Source organism: Gymnoscopelus braueri (assembly GCF_963280865.1).
Source record: "Gymnoscopelus braueri genome assembly, chromosome: 16".
NCBI classification, from domain to species: Eukaryota; Metazoa; Chordata; class Actinopteri; order Myctophiformes; family Myctophidae; genus Gymnoscopelus; species Gymnoscopelus braueri.
The window spans coordinates 45,134,060-45,157,570 of NC_137616.1; the positions used below are offsets into that span (position 1 = coordinate 45,134,060).

General features: G+C 42.4%; 2 protein-coding genes across 4 annotated transcripts in view; one reads left to right on the forward strand and one right to left on the reverse strand.

Moving 5' to 3' along the window:
• The first annotated feature begins 619 nt into the window (after positions 1-619).
• The window catches only part of LOC308103676 (deoxyribonuclease-1-like), a 34,781-nt gene continuing 11,889 nt past the window's right edge, over positions 620-23,511 (forward strand). Inside the window, exons 1-9 of one of the 3 annotated variants that reach the window (XM_080453790.1) lie at positions 620-766; positions 1,578-1,716; positions 2,206-2,306; positions 3,298-3,378; positions 7,849-8,033; positions 8,790-8,920; positions 9,315-9,466; positions 9,702-10,059; positions 12,391-12,604. In XM_080453790.1, coding sequence (XP_080309916.1) covers positions 1,579-1,716; positions 2,206-2,306; positions 3,298-3,378; positions 7,849-8,033; positions 8,790-8,920; positions 9,315-9,466; positions 9,702-10,059; positions 12,391-12,438 — 1,194 coding nt within the window. In that variant the 5' untranslated portion in view covers positions 620-766; position 1,578 and the 3' untranslated portion in view covers positions 12,439-12,604. Of the gene's footprint in view, positions 767-1,558; positions 1,717-2,205; positions 2,307-3,297; positions 3,379-7,848; positions 8,034-8,789; positions 8,921-9,314; positions 9,467-9,701; positions 10,060-12,390; positions 12,606-23,511 lie in introns of those variants that run through there. The other 2 variants (XM_080453791.1, XM_080453793.1) reach the window with 2 other exon arrangements.
• On the reverse strand, positions 18,612-19,772 carry LOC308103008 (putative nuclease HARBI1; the record flags this gene model as incomplete). The annotated part of the gene is made up of 2 exons (XM_080452860.1): positions 18,612-18,638; positions 18,867-19,772. 2 exons carry the CDS (start codon positions 19,770-19,772, stop codon positions 18,612-18,614), a joined length of 933 nt encoding a protein of 310 aa, XP_080308986.1.

Below are 23,511 nucleotides of genomic sequence, written 5' to 3' on the forward strand. Positions count from 1 at the left end.
AGTAACAGTAATGCGTTACTTTGTTTTGCTTTAGTCCCAACACTGGTCCCTGAGCAAGGCAATGCACCACCCAACAGCTCCATGTGTGCTCACTCTGAGCAAATCACTGTAGAGAAGGAATTTATCCTCTGGATCACTACTATTTATTCATTTGTTTATTATTGTTTGTTTGTTTGTTTGTTTATATAATGTGAGTGAGAGTAAGTGTTCCTTCTATACGCTCTTTTTGTCTCTGTCATCTTCATAACAGAACATACTGCTACTGGGTGACTTCAACACAGACGGCCCGTATTCCCCAAATAAGGACAAAAAAAGAACACCCTCACACTCCCTCACTACCATTGGCTGATCGGTGGCGATGTTGACACTAGTTTGTGCAAAAAACAATGATCATATGACAGATAGACGCACGCACGCACGCACGCACGCACGCACGCACGCACGCACGCACGCACGCACGCACGCACGCACGCGCACACACACACACACACACACACACACACACACACACACACACACACACACACACAGTATACAATTGAAAAGGAGAGGGGGAAAGGCCACATATCCTGTCATGTCTCTGTATTGACTGGAAAAAGATCCGCCTCTTGCTGTCGTCATTTATCACAATGATGCAATTTCTGAGGAGATAAAACAAAAGGGAAATAGCGGAGATCTCAGTCTTGGTTTTGCTTTCCTCTGTGTAGAGACCTTTGGAGCGCTGCCTCTGAGAACTGATTGGGATTCACATTCTCTTCAGAAGCAGGTAACTATGGTGATGTTCAGGAGAAATGGATCACAGGGTTAAGGTCGTTAAACTATACGAAAATGTGACACGATTATTTCACAGCAAACTTTTAATGTGGTGATGCCTCATTCATACAGCTTTATGATATTATTTGCGTTGAAAAATATACCCTTTTTTTTTTACAATCGACAATCTTGTTTCAGAAAGATCTACCTCGTTTCGAAAATAAAATATGTCGCTTTATTGCTGCTACATTCACATTCTGTGTTGATGTAATTAATGCAAATTAAACACAAAATGGTGTGTATGGATCTTATCAAATGCAGACATTTTACTGTGTGTGTGTGTGTGTGTGTGTGTGTGTGTGTGTGTGTGTGTGTGTGTGTGTGTGTGTGTGTGTGTGTGTGTGTGTGTGTGTGTGTGTGTGTGTGTGTGTGTGTGTTTGTGGTTAAATAGGGCGTTATAATGTGGATTCTTGAATATTAAACTCCAATGTAAAGGAAGAATAAGCCTATATTGTAACACAATCTCAAATTCATAATAAGTTCTTGGCATTGCAACTTTGGTTTGTTTTGTGATATTTCCTTTCTAAACATTTTATCCAAGTAGCCTACAGATTTTTTAAATTCATCCATTTCCCCTGGCTTACGCTACTGAAGTTTTATGTTACATTACCGTGTACATTCATTACTAGGAGACTAAGAAATCGGCCGGCAAGGGTCCATTTGGTTACATTTGCACACTCTCAGAGTTAAATGAACTGTGACTGATTTTACTGTGTACCTGCTCTTACTGTAACTGACCTTATAGCCTACCTCCTCAACCCCAGGATGCGTTTAGTGTGTTGTCTGGTCCTGTTGCTGGGTGGGCTGCAGCTGGCCAGTGCTCTGCTGGTGGCAGCCTGGAACGTCCAGACATTTAGTCTGACTAAGGCCAACAAAGCCGACATCATGAATTGCATCGCCAAGGTATAAAACACTGCAGGCTCTCACACTGTTTCTCTGGGTAATCACATGTACTAAAATAATTTACCTGATACAAATAACTTGAGTACTGTGTGTGTGTTAATTAAATAAAATGTTGCATGTTCAAGGTATAAAACATGGCTAAAAAGCTTGGGAACAAAAAGCTCTTAAAATAGGAACTTTAAGTGTATACTTGCAATGGAGAATCTTTCATAACTATCATTGTGACAAAGCAGAGGCCATATTGTAGATTTCCCTTTTATTAACTCTAACTCCTAAGCCTACAGTGACAATGTACATTTTAGTAGAATTAACTCATGGATTATTAGAGGAAAATTTTTGTTTGCATTTTTATATTTTATATTTAGGCCTACAGGTAACATTCTATAAGAAAACACACAAAAATGAGCTGTTAAAACTAAACTCAGTCATGAAAAGTCAACAAATGGGCAAAACATTATCTCAATGTTTCCTTCTAATTTTGTTTTGTAGGTTGTCCGTCGCTATGACGTCATTCTGATCCAGGAGGTCAGAGACGATAATATTAAGGCTAACCCTGTAGCCAATGCACTGAAGACAGCGGTCAACAACCTGTAAGACCATCTTTGTATTCCACTGATTTTACATGGTTTTCAAGTCATTTTTAGGTTGAATCAGCAGCACTGAGAGGACATGATGATCTCTCTGTTGCTCTCAGTGCTACTAATTCAAACATGATGCACAGAACAATGAGCTGGATTTGAATGTAAAACTTTGAGTTTGGGCAGTGGTGCAAAGTACATTTATTCAAGAACTGTATTTAAACCGTAACCTTTTTCATGAATAACATATCATTTTGTCCAATCTGTATGGTAGAGTATGTTAATACAATATAACTTATACAATCTGTATGGTAGAGTATGTTAATACAATATAACTTATACAATCTGTATGGTAGAGTATGTTAATACAATATAACTTATATAATTGGGGTGGTTGTATTTTGTCTCTCTGCTCTTCTATTGAGACATTCAGATTGTGTCAAAGTTCATGTCTCACCTAGACAAGCAAGTGGCAGGCTCTATTAACTCAATGGTAAAACAAAAACAAAAAAAGAATCAGCACTTGCGCATGGAACCGGGCTCAAATTTGGGGTAGAAGAGGAAAGTTACAGTACAGTTTTAAGTACATGTTTTACATACTTTTAATTTACTTTAGTATTTCTATTTTTCATGTATTCATACTTCTTCTCCATTACACCACAGGGGCAAATATTTAATTTTTTGCTCCACTACAATTATTTTAAGTATATTTCGACGCCATTTACTTGAAGGACATTACTTGTATTTCTACATTGTGTTATTGCTACTTTTACTTTTACAAATCTGAGTACTTCTTTGTTTGTGTGTCTATGCATAGTAGTCTACTATCAGGGTGAGCTAACTGGATGCCTCAGTTATACAAAAAAAACACACATCATGATATTATACAAAGGTGTGTGTGGATGTGTGGAACTGTGTTTACAGTATGTGTGTGTGTGTGTGTGTGTGTGTGTGTGTGTGTGTGTGTGTGTGTGTAATTGTGTTTGTGTTTATTCATCTCCAGAGGAGGTGATCAGTACGACTTCCAAGTCAGTGATCCACTGGGTTCCGGTAGCCACAAGGAACGATACCTCTTCATCTACAAGTACAGTAAAACACATGCATAACTCTTCAAGTATGGATTTGTACAATGTTCTCACAGCTCAACAACTGTACTTGACCATTATTGTTCCTGTCAGGTGGAAACATTGTCCAAAACTGTTACTTTTCAGAACATTTTAAAAATAACCCACAGTATGTTCTAATGGATCCTATTTAGTTATTATTTTGTCACAAGCTCTTGTTTATACTTTTCATTGGTTCGATATCCTATATCAAAAGTGCCTAGAGGGTGGGTGGACGGTGGACGTCACAATCCGTTGCTCCAATCCGCACCAAACTTGGCACAAACATTGTTTAGGGGCCTGCCATGACAATAGTTCTACTAGGGGGCCAAAAAAACGAAATATATATATGGGGCACTCAGTGGTGGACAGTAACGGAGTAAATGTACTTGAGTACTGTACTTAAGTACAGATTCTGAGGATATGTACTTTACTTGAGTATTAGATTTTTTTAATACTTATTACTCTTACTTGAGTACATTTCCAAGAAAAATATTTTACTTTTACTCGAGTACATTTCTAGAAAGGCTGGAAAGTACTGAGTACTTTTAGGTTGGCAGTTTCTTTTTTCTTCCCTAAAATGCAATTTGCCACACTTCTGCTCTCACACTAGCCGTGTTTCTCGCTTCCCCCTCCGCTCGCCTCTTTATTGAGACATTTAGATCGTGTCAAAGGTCATGTCTCACACAGGATCTGACATGAATTTTGACCAGATGTGTTAGTATAGGAAATCAAAGGTTGTATGGAGACCAAGCAAGTCGACTTGTCTCTGTGCCATCTTGTTTTGACAGGGTGAAGTTCGCCGCTGTGCATGTCGGTGTCATCTTGTTTTGGTGAAGTTAACGGTTGTGCGTGTGGATACATATGAAAATGCAGTCAACAGCTTCCTCTTTGTGACCACAAAGAGGAAGGCTGTAAAGCACAGAGTACTTTTAGGTTGGCTGTTTCTTTTTTCTTCCCTAAAATGCAATTGGCCGTGTTTCTGGCTTCCCCCTCCGCTCGCCTCTTTGTTACATCTTGTGTGGGTGTATAGGAGTAAAAGTTCTGGTTCCTTAGTCATTTCTATTTTCGTTTTTTATGCATGCAGTGCAGGTGGTTTCAGAGAGTTACTTATCTGAAACAAGAGTTACAAGGTCCTATAAATTCATTGTGAAAACATTACAGCAATTCATTGATATAAAAATTAAGAAATGTACTTCTACTTTTACTTTTACTTTAAGTATTTTTAAAAGCACTGTAAAAAATAATGACATGAGATCTACTTAAAGAGGCACTATGTAACTTTTTTTAATGGATAAAATGTAATTTTGTCCAAATCTGTATGGTAAAACGTATACAATTGGGGCGGCTATATTTTGTCTCCCTGCTCTTCTATTGAGACATTTAGATCGTGTCAAAGGTCATGTCTCACACAGGTGAGATGTGTTAGTATAGGAAATCAAAGGTTGTATGCAGTGGTGTGTTCTACCGTGGTACGCTGTATACGCAGTGTGGCCTGTAGACTTTTTCCGGTGCCATCGTATACATCCAAAAAACGTTCGAGACGTCGTATCAGATACGTTGATACGCATCTGATACGGTGCACGCAGGAGGGGCTGGGCTGGGGGGCAGCACAATCAACAAGAATGTGGTCTGACTCTGACTAGTCTAACTCTGAGGTGAAGGCTTATCATGTGTGTGGCTATTGTTCTTGAGGTGATAATTAATGGCTGCTGGCCAAGGAATTCACACATTAACCTAACGACCTAGAAGACTATTCTATGGTAGGTACTAATCCATGCTTTGCATTGAAAATGTATCTAAAGCTAAAAGCAGCTCCGGACTAGTTGACTTACATGGTGATTAACATTAGAAACAGTAGAAAATCAGTACAAAGCATATTGTAATTGAACTCAGTGTTACTGTGAAACTGGGCCTGAGTGGGCCTGGGCGAGTTTGAGCGGGTCAGAAACGCGCGTGAAGCGCGCACAATTTTTTTACATTAATTAATTATATACGCACGCGTGCCGTGCGTGTGGGAGGAACTAGGGAGGGAATAGTTAGTATACCCTCCAAAAAAATCTAGAACACAACACTGGTTGTATGAGACCAAGCAAGTCAACTTGTCTCTGTGCCATCTTGTTTTGACAGGGTGAAGTTTGCCGCTCTGCATGTCGGCGTCATCTTGTTTTGGTGAAGTTAACGGTTGTGCGTGTGGCTACATATGAAAATGCAGACAACAGCTTCCTCTTTGTGACCACATCCTCTTTACTTATGAGCTGGTGAAAAAATATATGTAATCACTGTAATCAAAACGCCCTTCCTGACAGTTACTCTGCATTTATTCTTTATTTTTTATTTTTTAGAACAGACGGTCTCAGTTTAAAGTTAGCTCCATGTCCTAATCGTTGAAGCTGAATATTATTGTATCTTGACAAAAAGGTCACAGTTGGTGGCCCTGGATCTGAGAATTTATACCAAATAGATTTTCTTTATCAGATTATCACCAAAGTACATTAAGAACTTGAATATAATTAATGTGATCTGAGTGCAGCTTTGTCAGCGATGCGTCACTCATGTGTGACTCCTGTTATTTCCTCATTAGAAAATAATAATCTTTTGAGGCACTGGGGTTCACGCTGGTCCAGAGGAAGACTAAGCTGACCGCGCTTTTGCTGAGGCGGCCCCAGAGCTGTGGAACAATACCCCCCCAGATCTGCCAAGTCCATCAAGATTTTTAAGTCCTTACTAAAAACTCACCTTTTCTCTCTGGTTTTTAACAACATCCACTCCTAAAAATTCCTATTTTAACTCCTATCTAACGTTTCCTACCTTCTGTGTACATAGGTGTAAATACAATCTCGTTCTGTGTCTGTGTCTCCTATATGCATACATGTTATGTATTTTATACATGTTATGTGTTTTTGTTCTTTGATTTGATGTATTGCTGTGCTTTTACCTGTGCAGCACTTTGGTCAACTAAGGTTGTGTGAAAATGTGCTCTAAAATGTAAAAATGCCAAGAAACCAAAATATGGGTATTTAACACAGAGGACATCATTGCCACTGCCAACGGGACAGTGCTTTAGGTAGTCGAGGACTTCAAAGGACTTTTACTTTTACTTAAGTATTTTTAAAAGCATGTACTTTTGAATACTTAAGTATATTTAAAAGCAATTACTTTTTTACTCTTACTTGAGTAACATTTTGACTGAGCTACTTTTACTTGTAGTGGAGTAAATTTGACGAGGAGTATCTGTACTCTTACTCAAGTACTGGGGTTCATTTAGACACTTCAGCTCAGAAATAACCAGACCGTAATGAACCATTAACCATTTATTACCATATAGCTGTTACCATATGTGCAATGATATTGCAACCAAAGTTTGGCGGTGTGACTCTGCTCATGTGATATTACAGATTCCTGTGCAAACATGTCACAGATCATTCCATCACAATCCCCTGAGCAGAACGTAAACAATAATAACATCACACAACAGTTATTATACAACAGTTATAACTCGACAGTTATAACACAACAGTTAACACAACATAACCTTTAATGTACAACCATCACCGAAGCAACGCCATCTACAACTTATCCTGACAAACACAGAGCCAGGGAGGAGGCCGGGGAGGAGGAGGAGTTTTGACACTGACAGCTGAACAACCGAGACTGACAGCTAAGCACGTAGAATGAACAGAGAACTGGGGCTGCTTAAATGGAACGCCAGTGTTGCACTGTGGGTATAAGAGGCGTGAGTGAGTTAGCTTATAGCGAATGAGAATGACAAAGTTTTGAGACGTATGATTTAAAGGAGTACAACTGAATAACTTGTTAGCGAATGGGGGGGGTCCGGGGAGTGTGAATATGATATATAAACATTCTGCCTTCCGTGACTACATGAACTAACGTTTACACTGAATTTGAGCACTTCGTCCACCTCTGGGGGCACTACAGCAGTGTTACAGCAGTGTTTAACACTTCAAATGGCCATGACTCTGTGACCATTTTCAACCTGGTTATTTATTTTAGATTATGTAATTATGGGTGAACATTTTTCTTTTTCAATCCCAGTGTGAAACCAGTCACAAGCCAGGCTATTCAACCTCATCTATTTAATTTTATGTTTTCACATAATATCATCCATATGCAAAGTTTAAAAAAAAAACATTTAATTTTTGCTCCATGAAAACAAACAAGTGTGAGGTAATATATAGAGTGAGGTGTGACATCACCTCACCACCATGACATCACCATGAACCCATAATGACATCACAAGTATCTCAGTACCATAATGTAACATTAACATTATGCACTGTAACACAATAACTACCCATCTCTGTTTTAATAAACTATTTACATCTCTATTAACAATAACCCATATCTGTTTTATTACATTATTTTCATCTCTATTAACTTGTTTAGTTTTAATGAAAGGCTTAAATGTTTCCTCTTTTCCATCCTGTTAGAACCAGCAGTGTGACTTTCGTTGACAGCCACCAAAGTCCCACCCCCCCTCCTAAGGTAGTCTCCAGCATCCCAAATCCTCAGGTAGTCTCCAGCACCCCAAATCCTCAGGTAGTCTCCAGCACCCCAAATCCTCAGGTAGTCTTCAGCAGATCACCTTTTTCTGTCAAGTTCAAGGTCAAAGCTGGTAAGCTGCCTGTGTGTGTTAGAGTGTGTGTGTGTGTGTGTGTGTGTGTGTGTGTGTGTGTGTGTGTGTGTGTGTGTGTGTGTGTGTGTGTGTGTGTGTGTGTGTGTGTGCGTGCGTGCGTGCGTGCGTGCGTTTGTGTGTGCGGCATGCGTACTTGTTCTGCTATCAATGTGACAATCCAGCCTGATCTCCAGAGATATACGTAACATTGCACGGATCCAGTGCACTTCATTCCGTGGATAGTCGCCTAGAAACCCCGAAATTGCGTGCATATGTACGGCGAGTCCCACGGTGGGCGTAACCAGTCGCAACCCGGAAAAACCCGGAAGCAGAGCAGTCCCCACAACAAAATTTACGATTCTGTGCCTATCGGTACATAACTCAAACGGCGCTGAGTAGGCACAGGCGAACGTCACACCGTTCAGGACGGCAACTCGGTCGCCTTAGCTCCCTCGGTGGTCCTTCACGGGGTGACAGTTCGCCTGTGACTGCGCGCCTCCGAAATGGTTTTGTCACAAAGGGAGCGCCGTACATATGCACGCAATTTCGGGGTTTCGAGGCGACTATCCACGGAATGAAGTGCACTGGATCCGTGCAATGTTACGTATATCTCTGGAGATCGGGTTGGACAATCAAATGTCCTCACAAGGACAGAAATACGGGGACAGTTGCTTGTAAGTTGCTTGTCCTTAGCCTATATATATATATATGTATGTGTAATAATACCCCCCCCCCCCCCCACCCTGTCTCCTACAGTAGCTGGGCAGAAGTCCTTTGACTTTGTGATGATCCCCCTGCACACCAAACCACAATCTGGCAAGACTGTAAATGAAATTAATGCCCTGGCTGCTGTGGTGCAGGATGTCAAGGCTAAATGGAATACCTCGGTAATTTAATTACTCTCTCTACCCCCATACTAACACATCACACACACAAGCACCTGTGCGTCACATCCATCCATCCATCTATCATCTGGGAATCAGAAGGTCCCCGGTTTGAATTCTTGGCTCCTCTAGGCTTCATGTTGACTGGTTAAGTGTCTCTGAGAAAGGCACTGGACCACCCAACTGCATCCTGTGTTCTCACTCTGAGCAAATCAATGTAGATAAGTCATTTACATATTTATTTATACAAATAAATATATATTTATTCATTCATTCATTTAATCATTTATTAATTAATTAATTAAATGATTTGTTTATTTATTTATAATGTGAGTGAGAGCAATAGTGTTCCTGTATTTTATGCTCTCTCTCTCTCTCTCTGTCATCTTTGCAACAGAACATACTGCTACTGGGTGACTTCAACGCAGGCCGCAGGTATCTCCCAAAGAAGGACCAACAAAAGATCACCCTCACAGCCCCTGACTACCATTGGCTGATCGGTGACGATGCTGTCACTAATTTGGCCAATATCAAATACCCATATGACAGGTAGACACACACACACACACACACACACACACACACACACACACACACACACACACACACACACACACACACACACACACACACACACACACACACACACACACACACACACACACACACACACACACACACACACACACACACACACACACACACACACACACACACAGAGAGAGAGTATAAAAGAAAAACAAACACAAAGGCCACATCTCCTGTCATCTCTCTGTATTTCTAGGATTGTGGCCACCAACGCCATGTTGAAACATGTTGCAGAAAGACCAGCTGTCGCCACCGGTGCCATGCTGAACCCTGTTGCAAAAAGTCCAGCTGTCGCCAACGGTGCCATGCTGAACCCTGTTGCAAAACGTCAAACTGTCGCCACCGGTGCCATGCTGAACCCAGGTGCAAAACGTCAAACTGTTGCCACCGGTGCCATGCTGAACCCAGGTGCAAAACGTCAAACTGTCGCCACCGGTGCCATGCTGAACCCAGGTGCAAAACTTCCAGCTGTCGCCGCCACCGCCAGTGCATCAAAGTATAAAGCTCAAGTCTTTAACTTTGTGAAAGAAGGCAACCTTCCCACTTGGGTACAAGTAAGTGGATCTGAATAGATGTGATAGCCTTAATAATGTATATGCACATCATCACACCTGATCAACACAGTGTAGCACTCAGTGGTGGAAGAGGTATACTCACAGTTACAAGTAAAAGTTCTGTATTCATGTTTTACTAGTAAAAGTACAAAAGTATTGGCATGAAATTGTACTTAAAGGACGACTTCACCGATTTTCAACCTATCTTCATATAATTGGTCCTCACTAATACTCATGATAAAATGGTACCATTTTTTTCTACTTGGTCTGTGTCTCATAGGAGGGCTGTGGACAGTCCAGAAACCCGTCTACCAGTGACATCATCGTTAGGCATGATTTTTTTTCCCAACAAGATTTCACATTTTTTATTTAGATTTTTATTAACACGAGAACAATGGCTTCTTTTATTGCATTGCAACTTTCCAGGAAAAGAAAGCCTGCAGTTTCTATTAGCTTGGATTCCCCATTGATGATGTCACTGGTAGACGGGACTCTGAACTGTCCACAGCTCTCCTCTGAGACACAGACAGAGTAGAAAAAAATGGTACCATTTTATCATGAGTATTAGTGAGGACCAATTATATGAAGATAGGTTGAAAATCGGTGAAGTCGTCCTTTAACTCTTTGACTGCGGACGACGCGATAACGCGTCAAGTGCTACTTTGTCCAGTTGGCCGTCGACGCGCTCGACGCGCTGGACGCGCGTTCATTGTTTAATCTCTGATTGCGCTATGCTGCTTAATATTCAATGTTATTCTCAAGTTCCACTTACTTCACGGACATCTGCATCCGGTTTCATGACCTGGATTCCGTTTCCGGTTTTTGATTCTTTTCCCCAGTCATTTTCGTCCAAAATAGGTAAATAAACGGTCTTTCACACGGTATGACGGACAAACGGACAGTTTCTCTTCTATAATCTATGGTCTGGGTGACGATCAGTCATCGCCGTCGTATATCACAACGTAATTTTCGCCGATCAAAACAATGGGGGGGACGTCACATCCGTTTTCATGTTTTTCCTTGTCTAATCTATGAAGAAGGGTGAGAGAGACCCAACGACATGATCAAAGCTGTCATGTGCTGCGCTCTAGTGGCGGAATTGTGCTGGGTCTTTACATTATGTGTCCTTAAATTATTTTCATGAGAAAAATTCAAAATATAAAAATAAAAAAACACGAAAATTGCTGGCACTGGGGGAGTACTTTATGAAAATACTCTGGCAGTCAAAGAGTTAAGGTCCAGTGAAATTACATTTTCGGTCATTTTATTTTTAAGTTTCAGTCTGAAACGGCCTCACAATCAGAAGGTTCCATCCTTTCAGGCTATAGTACGGTGGAACCTCACATGGTGCACAGTGTTATTGTTTATAGCCTGCAGGAGCAGGCTAGCCAATGGAGACAGAGACGACCACTGTGCAAAATGTTTGTTACCTATTTCTAACCTAAAATGTTTTCAGAGACATATTTTAGTGTGCTGATTAAGTTTAAAATGAGTAAATACACCGTCTGGACGTCATCTTGAATGAGATTCAAAACGTAGTAGTTAAAATCAGCTGTTTTGTGCAGCTATGGGAATCACACAGGTGAACGAAATCAAGGTTAATTTATATTCTTATATTATATAAGTTGTGAGCTTGTAGATCTGCTATTTTCAAATAGTCTAGTCGTTATAATCCAAATCTGCAAAATAACTTAGTAACTAAAGCTGTCAAATAATAGTGGAGTAACAAGTACAATATTTACCTCTGAGATGTACAGCAGTGGAGTAGAAGTATAAAGCAAAGTAAAAATATCTCAAAATTGTACTTAAGTACAGTATTTGAGTAAATGTACTTAGTTACTTTCCACCACTGGTAGCAATGTGACTGCCAAAGGGACAGTTAAACCCCTCAAAGTTATTACCAACACAGCAATCTGCACCTGGTTATTAAAGTTTTGCAGTCAACTGATAAGCATTAATGCATTCAAGGCAAAAGAGCAAATCAAACATTTAACAAATTCAATTCAACAGTTTCAAACACACCATGGGGTCAATTTTCTAAAGGTTGTACAGCATATTAATGCAATTAAACCACTTCTGCAGCAACCTGCACTCGACATCTATAGTATGATATAATTCTGTCTGAAGACATTACCGTGTATATCTACAGTATTAGTAAAAACAAAATACAAGAAAAAAAGAGAAAAAAAAAAGTTGGAACATCCTCCAAAAGTGATACATAGATGAAAAACTAAAATCATATTCACTTATAGACTGCAACAACACAAAAGTGTAAAAACAGCAGGAAGACATTTATATTTCTTATAAAGTTGTCAATTCTCTTTCCCACAGCCAACTGATGTCAGCGACCATCTCGTTGTGGAGGTGGAACTGCAATAAGGCTGCATGAGCCCAGCTACAACAATCAATCAACACCTTCACTGAATTTGAATAGATTTTGGTCTCTTCAGTGAGGAAATGCTCAATAATCATGATGCAATGAATTATATGACAATAAAAGTAATCTAACTGCAGCACCTTTTACTGCGACTGTCTGCATTACACTTATTTGTCCCAAAATAATATACAGTGTGTATGTATGTGTATATATCAGGCGCGTATCGTCATTGGGGCCAACGAGGCCATGGCCCGGTCTGTAAACCCAGCTTGTCCCTGTGTAGGGAAAAAAAAAAAAAAAGAAAAAAAAAAATCAACATTAGCAGCCCCTCACCCTATTCTGTTGTACCGACCACAGAAAGTTGCTTTTGTTTTCAAATGGGGCTCATTTGCATTCGGCCGAATTGTTAACGAGTGGCCATTAAAAACCAGTTTAGCCGTCAAACGTTAGAATCCACCAAACGCCACTGGTATATATATATATATATATATATATATATATATATATATATATATATTATGTAATGTATAATGTATAATGTATATATATAATAGCTAAAACTATAAGGGAAGTTAATCAGGTTGGATATCCAGTTCTTCGTTACAAAACCTAGTTAAAATTTAACAACTCCAAAATGCATTAGCACAAAGGGTTAAAATTACACCAAGTCCATTGTTCAATACTTTTACCAGTATCCGGGGGTGCCCACACATGGAGGAAGGCAGTGAGTGAGGGAAGTGTGAGGGGGAAAACTAAGTTCAACGCCACCAGAAAGCGCACTCTGTCACATTCACACTGTCTGTAAAGCACAAACATGGTTAACACTACACACAAGCTATAAAGGAAATGCACACCAAATCCAGCATGCAGTAGCAAATAAGCACAAGACCCCACTACAAGCCTACCCCTGTGTGTGTGTGTGTGTGTGTGTGTGTGTGTGTGTGTGTGTGTGTGTGTGTGTGTGTGTGTGTGTGTGTGTGTGTGTGTGTGTGTGTGTGTGTGTGTGTGTGTGTGTGTGTGTGTCATGGCAACACACACACACATTCCTAAGCCGATAATTTGATGACCAGCGGACCAGTAGGCATGGGGTTCCGGTAGGAGACGCAAAGGAGACTCTTTGTGTCTCCTACCGGAACCGCTGCCGGTCATCAAATTATTGGCTTAGGAATGCGACAAAAAAAATATATCCATGAATTCAAGTCTGCATGGGGTGACTAATCCATAGAAAAAGGTCATTTTGGGTGTGAACCCTTTAACGTGCCAGATCAGCTTTTACACAACTCACAACCTGTCTGCTCTCATGTGGTGTTTGAAGAGAGAGCCTCTTTCTTTCTTTAATGTTAATAGTTAACTATAGGTGTTAAGTAATTAAATACATTTACTCAAGTACTGTACTTAAGTACAGTTTTGAGGTATACTTTTACTTTACTGGAGTATTTCCAATTGTCTACTTCTACTCCACTACACAGTTAAATGTAACTGTTCTGTTTTACATTTTTGCCTAATAAAATAATCAATCAATCAATACATACTTCTACATGTACAAATATTGTACTTTTACTCCACTACAATTATTTGAAAACTTTAGTTGCTATACTTTGCAGTAAATGATTACATTATAAAACATACATATATAAACACTTTAGCCCTATTTCATACCTAGGCTATTTGAAAACAGCAGATCTACAAGCTCGCGATGCAACGCAACGCGTTGTGAGCTTGTAGATCGGCTATTTTCAAACATTTTATTACTTTTACTTTTGGTACTTTAAGTAAATGTTGATACCAATACTTGAGATGAGAGGCAGAGGCAACGTAGCTCAAATTAAAGTGTTTATTAACACCAAACAAAAGGAGTAGGCCGTAATCAAAGTCCAGGTACAGGCAAAGTCGACACAAGTAGGCAGTCAGAATAAGGAGGACGTAAAGGGCAAACTAAACTGGGAAAGCTAGGTGGACAAAATACAAAGCATCAACTAGGCAAGGACTAACAATAAGCTCACACGACTGTAAGCAACGAACCAACAGGGAACTGAAGCAAACACAGGACTTAAATAGACAGGGGATTAACAGGATGCAGGTGAACACAACAGACAATCAACACAGGATAGGCCAACAGACAACGAGCACAGGTGACTAGGTTTACAATAATTACAGGGAGGTGAGACAAGACAAGACAGTAAACAAGGCAGACAGGAATCACTACTGCAAAACAAGAGTATGGAAAACCAGGGCAAAGGCAACAGAGTTACAATACAAGACAAATGCAGAACATAATGAACAACGGCCTAAACAGGCCTAAAGAACAGCCCTTAGGAGTCCAACACCATATAAGGGCGTTCAAGGTTCAAATAATAAAGTCACCGTCCACGGCCCGAGGAGCGGACCGTGACAGTAAATGTCATTGGCCGCGTTTCCCAAAGAGATTCGTAGAGATGCTGCGTAGAGATGCTGCGCAGGTATACGACACACATATAATTTATATATATATATATATATATATATATATATATATACATATGCCGTGTCGACAGCTTGCAGATCAGTTTTTTTGGGTAGGGCGAGCGGCTGCGCTGCTTCGTCCTCTATGCATGAACCCGAAGTTTACAAATTGTACTGTACTCTCATGAATGATCTCTGATCTGATCATCTGATAAAAATATTAAGCAAGCCAAGTTAACTAAAGGACGTAAGTCCCCAGTTCCCCTCACAAAGTGACAGCTGAGGTCTGCAAGATATAAATGTATATGAAAACAGATAAAACTACCAAAAGTAACAGCGTTCATTATGGGTCGTCCACTAGCCTAGCGGTCCAGGCGCATATCACATAGTTTGAGATTCCAGCATGATAGCTGTTGCGGGTCCGACTCCCGGTACCGACGACCTTTACTGTATCTCTCTCCCCATTTCCTGTCAGTCTACTGTCCTGTCCAAATAAAGGCAAAAAAGCCCCTAAATATATATTTTTAAAAAAGGACGCAGAATGTCCCATTTCCCAAGTTTAATATGTATAAATATCTTTTGAAAATAGCCGATTGCAAGCTTTTAGATCTGCTATTTTCAAAATATTTGTATACATAGTAGACTAGGGAAATGGGACATTCTGCACAATGAGTACTTTTACTTTTGGTAGTTTAAGTATATTTATGTACTTGCATAAGGGATACACTTTCATATTTACCTTGCAGACATCACATCACCACCTCAATCTAATTCATGAATCTAAACGTTGTATTTGGAGTGGACTGCTTCAGGACATCAGCAGGTCACACAATGGACCTTATGAATCCACACTTCTCATTCTCCCCTGCTGTTCTATGTTATGTCCCTTCAATTTGCTGTGTGTGCAACAGGTCCCTTCATTTTACTTTCAAACAACAGGGAATTTAGTGTTTTCAGGGGCGAGGCCATCTGGGCTCCAGTGTCCTTTAATTTCTCAAGGCAAAAATGCACTAATTCCCTGTACCATGTGCATGCATGACAAACAGGTGTATCCAAGTAACAATCAGCATTGGCCTATAAATACCTGTGGGTAGTAGCAGAAATGGAGGAGACAAAATGGCGAAAAGTAAAGCGAAGAGAGGTTCTACACCTGCAGGCAAGCGCTCGGCAGCATTCAACAAGGACGAGATGAGCATGCTCGTGGAGGAGGTCACCCAGTTCCAGGGTATCCTTTTTGGTGGCACTAGAGGGCCAAAAGATCTGGCCGCCAAAAGGGGCCTTTGGCAGGCCATAGCGGTCTCTATGGCCCCCTCCAGTCCCTGTGGCGTGCGGGAATGGACCACCGTCCGCAAGAAGTGGCAGGACACGGCCAGCCACGTAAAAAAAAAGGCTGCCAAAATAAGACGCGATGCCCTGGCCTCTGGTGGTGGGCCACCAGACAACACCCAGCTCACCCCTGACAAGGAGAAGGTCCTCAGTGTCCTTAGTAAGACTGCAGTGGAGGGGGTTGAAGGTGGGGTGGACATGTTGGGGGGGGAAGAAGGGTTGTCAGATGACCAGGAACCATGTGGGAGTGGGGCCACAGCAGCACCACCAACCTCCCTGGACCCCAGCAACAGCAGCACCATGATCTCACCCAGCGGGCACCACCAGGCCAGACCACCAGGCCGGACCACCACACCCTCGTCCCTCCGCAGGGGGCAATCCCTGCGAGGAGGCCATGGAAGGAGACTCAGAGGTCAACTACAGGCACCCACCCTGTTGCCCTGCACCTGCAGTGAGGCCCTGATGGCGACAGAGCAGGAAAAGGTGGTGGTGCAGCGGGGAATTGAGGCCCAACTCAAAACTTCAAATGAAACCCAAGAGCTAATCTTGGCAGAAATGAAGAGGGCCAATGCCAAATTGGAAAGTTTCCAAGAGGAGATGGTGGCCTTGAAGAGGCAGAAACTCCAGCTGGCGGAGAAAAGGCCTCTCCTGGCAGAGGCCCACTTTGTCCAGTCTGGATCCATCTCCGTCCCCATGTTTCCCCAGATGCAAGGTAGGTGACATGTCCATACGTTTCTCCACAATTTAATCCATCCTGTTCCATTTCACTAATCGACCTCCCTCCATTGCAGGTGATGCGGATGCAGGACCCCTGTGAGGAGTGGCATTCAGCTGTTTTTTTAAAATAAAATGAGCCTTGGTTTCCTTTTCAACTGTGTGTTGTGTGAATAGCTTTACTGCTGGCCTCTTCAAGCCCTAAGCATAACAGCTGATATGATGGGTGCCACACTGTACGGTGGCAGTGGGATTATTAATCTATTTTTCTGTAATACCTTTCCTTTTTATAGGGGGAAATTAGATAACATCCATATTCCATTCTCTTGAAACCATCATGATTCTGAACAGGTAGAATCCATTGCACACATCACAATTGGAAGTGCATATAAAACTTGTACATTGCTCGCCATGACCGTATTGTTGACATATATGGGTCTGATGCAGTACAAAATGTATGCCATCCAGTGCAGCAATGTATAAACATTCAAGAGTGTTACCAGAATGGTTTAATTATACTTGTGATGTTTTTGCTAGCATCCCGAATACACCTGATGTTGTTTTGGTTGACACCAGTCACAAAGAGGTCCTGATTCTAGAAGTAGGCTGTGCTTTTGATTTGTACGTGGACCAAGCTTTCCAAGATGAACATTCAAAGTACCAACCATTACTTAGAACCACAATAAACTTGGTGTAGATTGTGCTTACTTGGAAGCCTGGGCCATGTATATAAACTGACCACGAGTGGCCTGAAAATCGCTGGCATGACAAAGAGCAAGCCAAACAACTTGCTAAATATTGTTCTGTTTCAGCTGGTATTTTATAGGCAGTGTAGTGACCATCCTTTTGTTAAAAAACAACTTTTCCCATTTCTGTGAGTCACTCTTTGGACAGACTGAAATAATAGACACTTGTTGCAGGTTGAAGAATAGAATGTCCACTCCAGGTTTGTTTAGGTTTCAAATTAAAGACACGCAAACCAGGTCTAAAGACTGTGTGCTTCTCAGTCTGTCACGTCCCTAGCATGACGCACATGTCCTTATAAGGGAGACCTGCTGGGGATTGAGCACATTGTGCATATAAAGAACTGGCTCCTGCTGGGGATTGAGCACACTGTGCATAAAGAACTGGCTCCTACAGGCAGTTTGTGGAGGAGAAGGTGTTATATGTACCCTTAGGTGCCCATGAACTGTCTAGCCCTGTTACATTTGATTCCCTGTACATTAATAATGATTTGTGGATTCAAATAAAGCATTAAAAGGGGTGTGTGTGTGTGTGTGTGTGTGTGTGTGTGTGTGTGTGTGTGTGTGTGTGTGTGTGTGTGTGTGTGTGCGTGCGTGTGTGTGTCACACACACACAATTTTTTTTCAATTCAAAGGGCTTTATTGGCATGAGAAAACATACGTTTACATTGCCAAAGCAGAAAGCACAATACAACAATACAGCAATACAATCAAAACAAAAAATATGTACATTTGAAAGTCAGAATCTTCAATAGATCAATTTCTATGTACCAAGATCACTGGGTGCAGGTATAGTGCCGGAATATACACAATGATTAGTCTTTAGGGTGGTTGTGTTCCGTTTGATATCCTTTTCCTATCACAGCAACTCACGAATCTTGCTGCTGTGTTTGCACATTGTTGTACTTCGCCCAGCAGATATGTGGTACAGACTGGTGGGTATACAGTGTTCAGGTGCTCTGTGAACTGCTTTGTGACTGCAAGGTGAAAGGGGGGGAAGTGTGAAGTCAGAACAGGTCGATGAGCTCCTGTCTGGCCTGGATACCAGCTTGGTGGAGTGCTGCTCGCCGTGCTTAGGCTCCCGGGGGGAGGGGAGGTGGTGGTGGTGGTGGTGGTGGGTCATCATCATCCTCATCGTCGTCCTCCTCCTCCTCATCGTCCACATCATGCAATCCAGCACGCCAAGCAATGTTGTGAAGCATTGCCGTCACCACGATCACCTGGCAGGACTTGAGGGGGGATAGGCGAAGACCACCCGCGGAGCGGTGGATGCAGCGGAACCTGGCTTTCCACCTGCCAAACACCCGTTCGATGTGAGTCCTGGTGGTGGAGTGACTCAAATTGAACGCTGCCTCCGCTGGTGAGGCCGGCTCGTCCACGGGTGTGATGATGTAGGTGCGGAGGGGGTAGCCACTGTCACCAAGGAAGAAGCTCCCGCCGAACTCTCCCCTGGCCGCCCTCTCTCCCACAGCGGAGTTCTCCCACATGAAGGCATCATGGCTGGATCCTGGCCACCTGGCAACGATGTCCGTTATTAGACCATCGGGGTCCACCACCACCTGAATATTCAAGGCCGTATAGTGCTTCCTACAGACCCAGGCCGGGTCCACCAGGGCTGGGTTGAGGAGCGGGATCAGCGTGCCATCCACCACACCAATCACCCGGGGGATCCCAGCCATGTCGTAGAAGCCTTGATGGACCTGACGTACCTCCTCCCTCGTGGTGGGCATCTTGATGTGGTGCCGGGCATGGCGCAGGAGAATCGGTGTCACGGCTGCCACACACCGTGACACAGACGCCTTGCTGAGGGCGGTTCCCTCTCCAACCATCTCCTGGAAACTCCCCACTGCGTAAAAACGCAGCACGGTGAGGAGCTGCACCTCCAGGCTGAGGGCGAAGTTGCGCCGAGTTGGCCTCCTTATATGTGGGGAGACCACTTGGAGGAGGCGCTGGATCTCCGCACGGGGCAGCCTGTACTTCGCTTGTATAGCTCGGTCCGTCAGGACGTTTAGGGGGCTAAAATGTTGTCGGCGAAATGCGTGCACATAGGTCAACCGGCTTCGCGCATGGCGACGCTGGTTAGCAGCTAGAATATGCTGTATGGCAGCCATGGTATCTCACACATGTATGACTGGGAAATGCCTTGATATAGACTGGCAATCAATCACTTGATTGGTTTCCAGCTGTCCCAGCTGGGTTGGGGAGTGGCAGAATGTATATAAATTCTATCTATCTATCTATCTATCTATCTATCTATCATAGTTAAACGTTATGATGAAAGTCCCCAGTTCCTCTCACAAAGTGACAGCTGTGAATGGTTGAAAAATCTTTTGAAAATAGCAGATCTACAAGCTCACAAAAATATTAAGCATAATCCAAGTTAACTAAAGGTATATGAATGATGCTGAGCATGTTTCCTTAATTTCTAAGTTTTATAGTTAAACGTTATGATGAAAGTCCCCAGTTCCTCTCACAAAGTGACAGCTGTTGCGCTCGCCATGTTTATGAATGGTTAAAAAATCTTTTGAAAGCAGATCTACAAGCTCACAACGCCTCACAAGCTTGTAGATCTGCTATTTTCAAAAGATTTTAATACATATTAAATTTGGGAAATGGGACATTCTGCATACCTTTACTTTTGGTATTTTAAGTATATTTAATTGACTTGCATAATGGGGACACATAGTGTTTTATTTACCTTGCAGATGTCACCTCACCACTGTAATTTAATTCATAAATATATTATTCTAAAGTTGTATTTGGAGTGGACTGCTTCAGGACATCTGACAGTTGGCTCTGGTATTTTTATGATCCATTTCACTGTATATATTCGCAAAGGGAGTTTAAACTGCTGTGTAGCGTAGGACAGCACTACGTAGTTTACATAGGCTTTACGTAGGCTTCGTCCAGGAGGTCTTTACGTGCATGCTGTCTCCGGAATGTAGTTTTAGCACACACGTAACACTGTGCGCTTGAGAACCTACGACGATGGTGTCTCCAGAAGCCAGTTTAGATGGCACGTAGGGCACACACAGCTGCTACTAACGAAGATAGTGCGTAGCGGGGTTGCTACTGCACAGCTGCGTGGAGGCTCTTAGGCAGCTTCTAGGCGACGCACAAGCTCAAATTCGTTTGGGAAACCTGGCCATTAACTGGACATGACCCTATGAGGAGGTGGAGTGCTGTTACTGCAGCACCTGGAACACGGTGCCACCAGGAGGTGGACTGCTGTTACTGCAGCACCTGGAACAAGGTGCCACCAGGAGGTGGAGTGCTGTTACTGCAGCACCTGGAACACGGTGAAACCAGAGATAGCAGCTCTCCAGGCAGACAAGCTGCTGGGATCCATGGGGACAGTGTCATCCTCTGTCAGCCCCTGAAACGTTCAACCCCCAGAGGCTGCACAGAGAGAGCAGGACATTCATGTGCAATATCCAAGCACTGGATCTATACATTATGTGAAATAACAGCTTATCACACTCACCTTGAAAATGTAATAGACCTTTTCTGTGAAGGTCATTCACAACAACAGTTGCACTGTATATTGGTTGCCGTTTGAGGGACACTATGGGCTTGTGAGAGGCCCCTGGGTGCTGTTTAAGGCCCCCTGGGTGCTGTTTAAGGGCCTCTGGGTGCTGTCTAAGGCTCTGGGTGCTGTCTAAGGGCCTCTGGGTGCTGTCTAAGGGCCTCTGGGTGCTCCTGAGGAGCCACTGTGGACTGTTTAAGGGAGACTTGGTGCTGGTGACGTGTCACTGGTGTCAGCTCAGGATGAGGACAGTAAAGTTTATTACTCACAGCGCTCCAGTCTATCTGCTGTACCACAGCTGGCAGGCAGCCAAACAGGGAGGTGAGTTACATGTACAACTGTCTCTCCTCCTACAGATGATCCATGGCTCGGTGGGGTCGCCGATATGCAAGCTCACAATGTGTCATGATGTGACGCATGGTGAGCTTGTAGATTTTTTGAAAGATTTAGAAAAAGCTACTCTCAGAGGGGTCCCTGGCACTAAATCTGTTCAAATGGGGGGACCGTGGCCTAATGTCTGTGCTGTGCATCAATTTGGGTGTCCTTGACATGAACATGTTTGAAAACCACTGCTCTATTGTCCCTAAACTGAAATGGGTCAAACATCACACTTGCTGGAATAACGTTATCACAAGCACAACTACAACCAGTGAACAGGACACATGCATAGATAGGTATATCTTTCCTCTAGTCAAGATTTGCACTAATTTTCACGTTTTTTCAAAAATAGCAGATCTACAAGCTCATATAGCGTGGCACTCAGTGCAATTTAAAGGTTGAAATTAAGCCTTTTTAAAGATAAGCACACTGTACATTGGTAGAATTGAATAGATACATTTGTATTATAAAATGCATTTACAATGCTGTGATAAACGATGTATAAGTGTTTACGCATTTGTAAATGGAAGCATCTAGTTTAAAACCTGTTGCCAGAACCTTAATAATAATGCAAATTAAATGAAACATACAGAAAATGTATTCACAGGCTATGCATACAAATATAACAATACATTTATATTAACTTTTCAGTTGTCACTGTGAGGTCACCTTCCCACGACCACACTTTGGGTACCGTCCCATACTTTGAGAACCTCTGAGTTAGAATGATCCATAAGCTTTGAAATACCAAGTTATTTCAATAAGTTACCAAAACTCCTCCTCAAATACCTTGTTATAGGTCACCCTATTTGACATCTTCTCCTGTATTCTGAGAAAAAGATCCACTTTGGAGCCTTTGCTGTCCACACTACACTGTTTGCACAGTGTCCGTACTATCTGCTATGCAAATGCATTTGTCAGGCCATGTTGCTGTTATCCTTACTGTAGATGTATTTTACGATGTCATTTAGCTATCATAATTCACCTTCAATTTAGAAGCTCATCAGTAGCTGAGTGAGTACAGAGGACGCCTGCCACAATTTATTGAAGTCTAAATGAACAAACATGAATGCTTCTATAAAAAAGCTCCAATTTGTATAATAAAAGTGTTATTCTACTAGGAGCTGCTATACTATATCCAAGCACTGAATCAATGGATTGTGTGAATTGAATACACCCTTTTTCTGGATGTCAATCATGACAATAGTTGGACAGTGTATTGGGTGCTGTTTGAAACTGTTGCTATTCTACAACTCAAGCCACACTATGCTGAGCTCTGAAAGAGAGGAATAACAAGTTATACAATTGTATTACAATTTAGGCATTTAGAAGAGACTCTAGTTCAGAGCAAGTTACAAAGTGCAGGATCAGAGTAAATGTCTTGAACTAGACATGACCCTGTGAGGAGGTTGACTGCTGTTACTGCAGCACCTGGAACACGGTGCCACCAGGAGGTGGAGTGCTGTTACTGCAGCACCTGGAACACGGTGAAACCAGTGATAGCAGCTCTCCAGGCAGACAAGCTGCTGGGAACCATGGGGACAGTGTCATCCTCTGTCAGCCCCTGAAAACTTCAACCCCCAGAGGCTGCACAGAGAGAGCAGGACATTCATGTGCAATATCCGAGCACTGGATCTATACACTATGTGAAATAACAGCTTATCACACTCACCTGGAAAATGTAATAGACCTTTTCTGTGAATGTTATTCAGAACAACAGTTGCACTGTATATTGGGTGCCGTTTGAGGGACACTATGGGCTTGTGAGAGGCCTCTGGGTGCTGTTTAAGGGCCTCTGGGTGCTCCTGAGGAGCCACTGTGGACTGTTTAAGGGAGACTGGGTGCTGGTGACGTGTCACTGGTGTCAGCTCAGGATGAGGACAGTAAGGTTTATTACTCACAGCGCTCCAGTCTATCTGCTGTACCACAGCTGGCAGGCAGCCAAG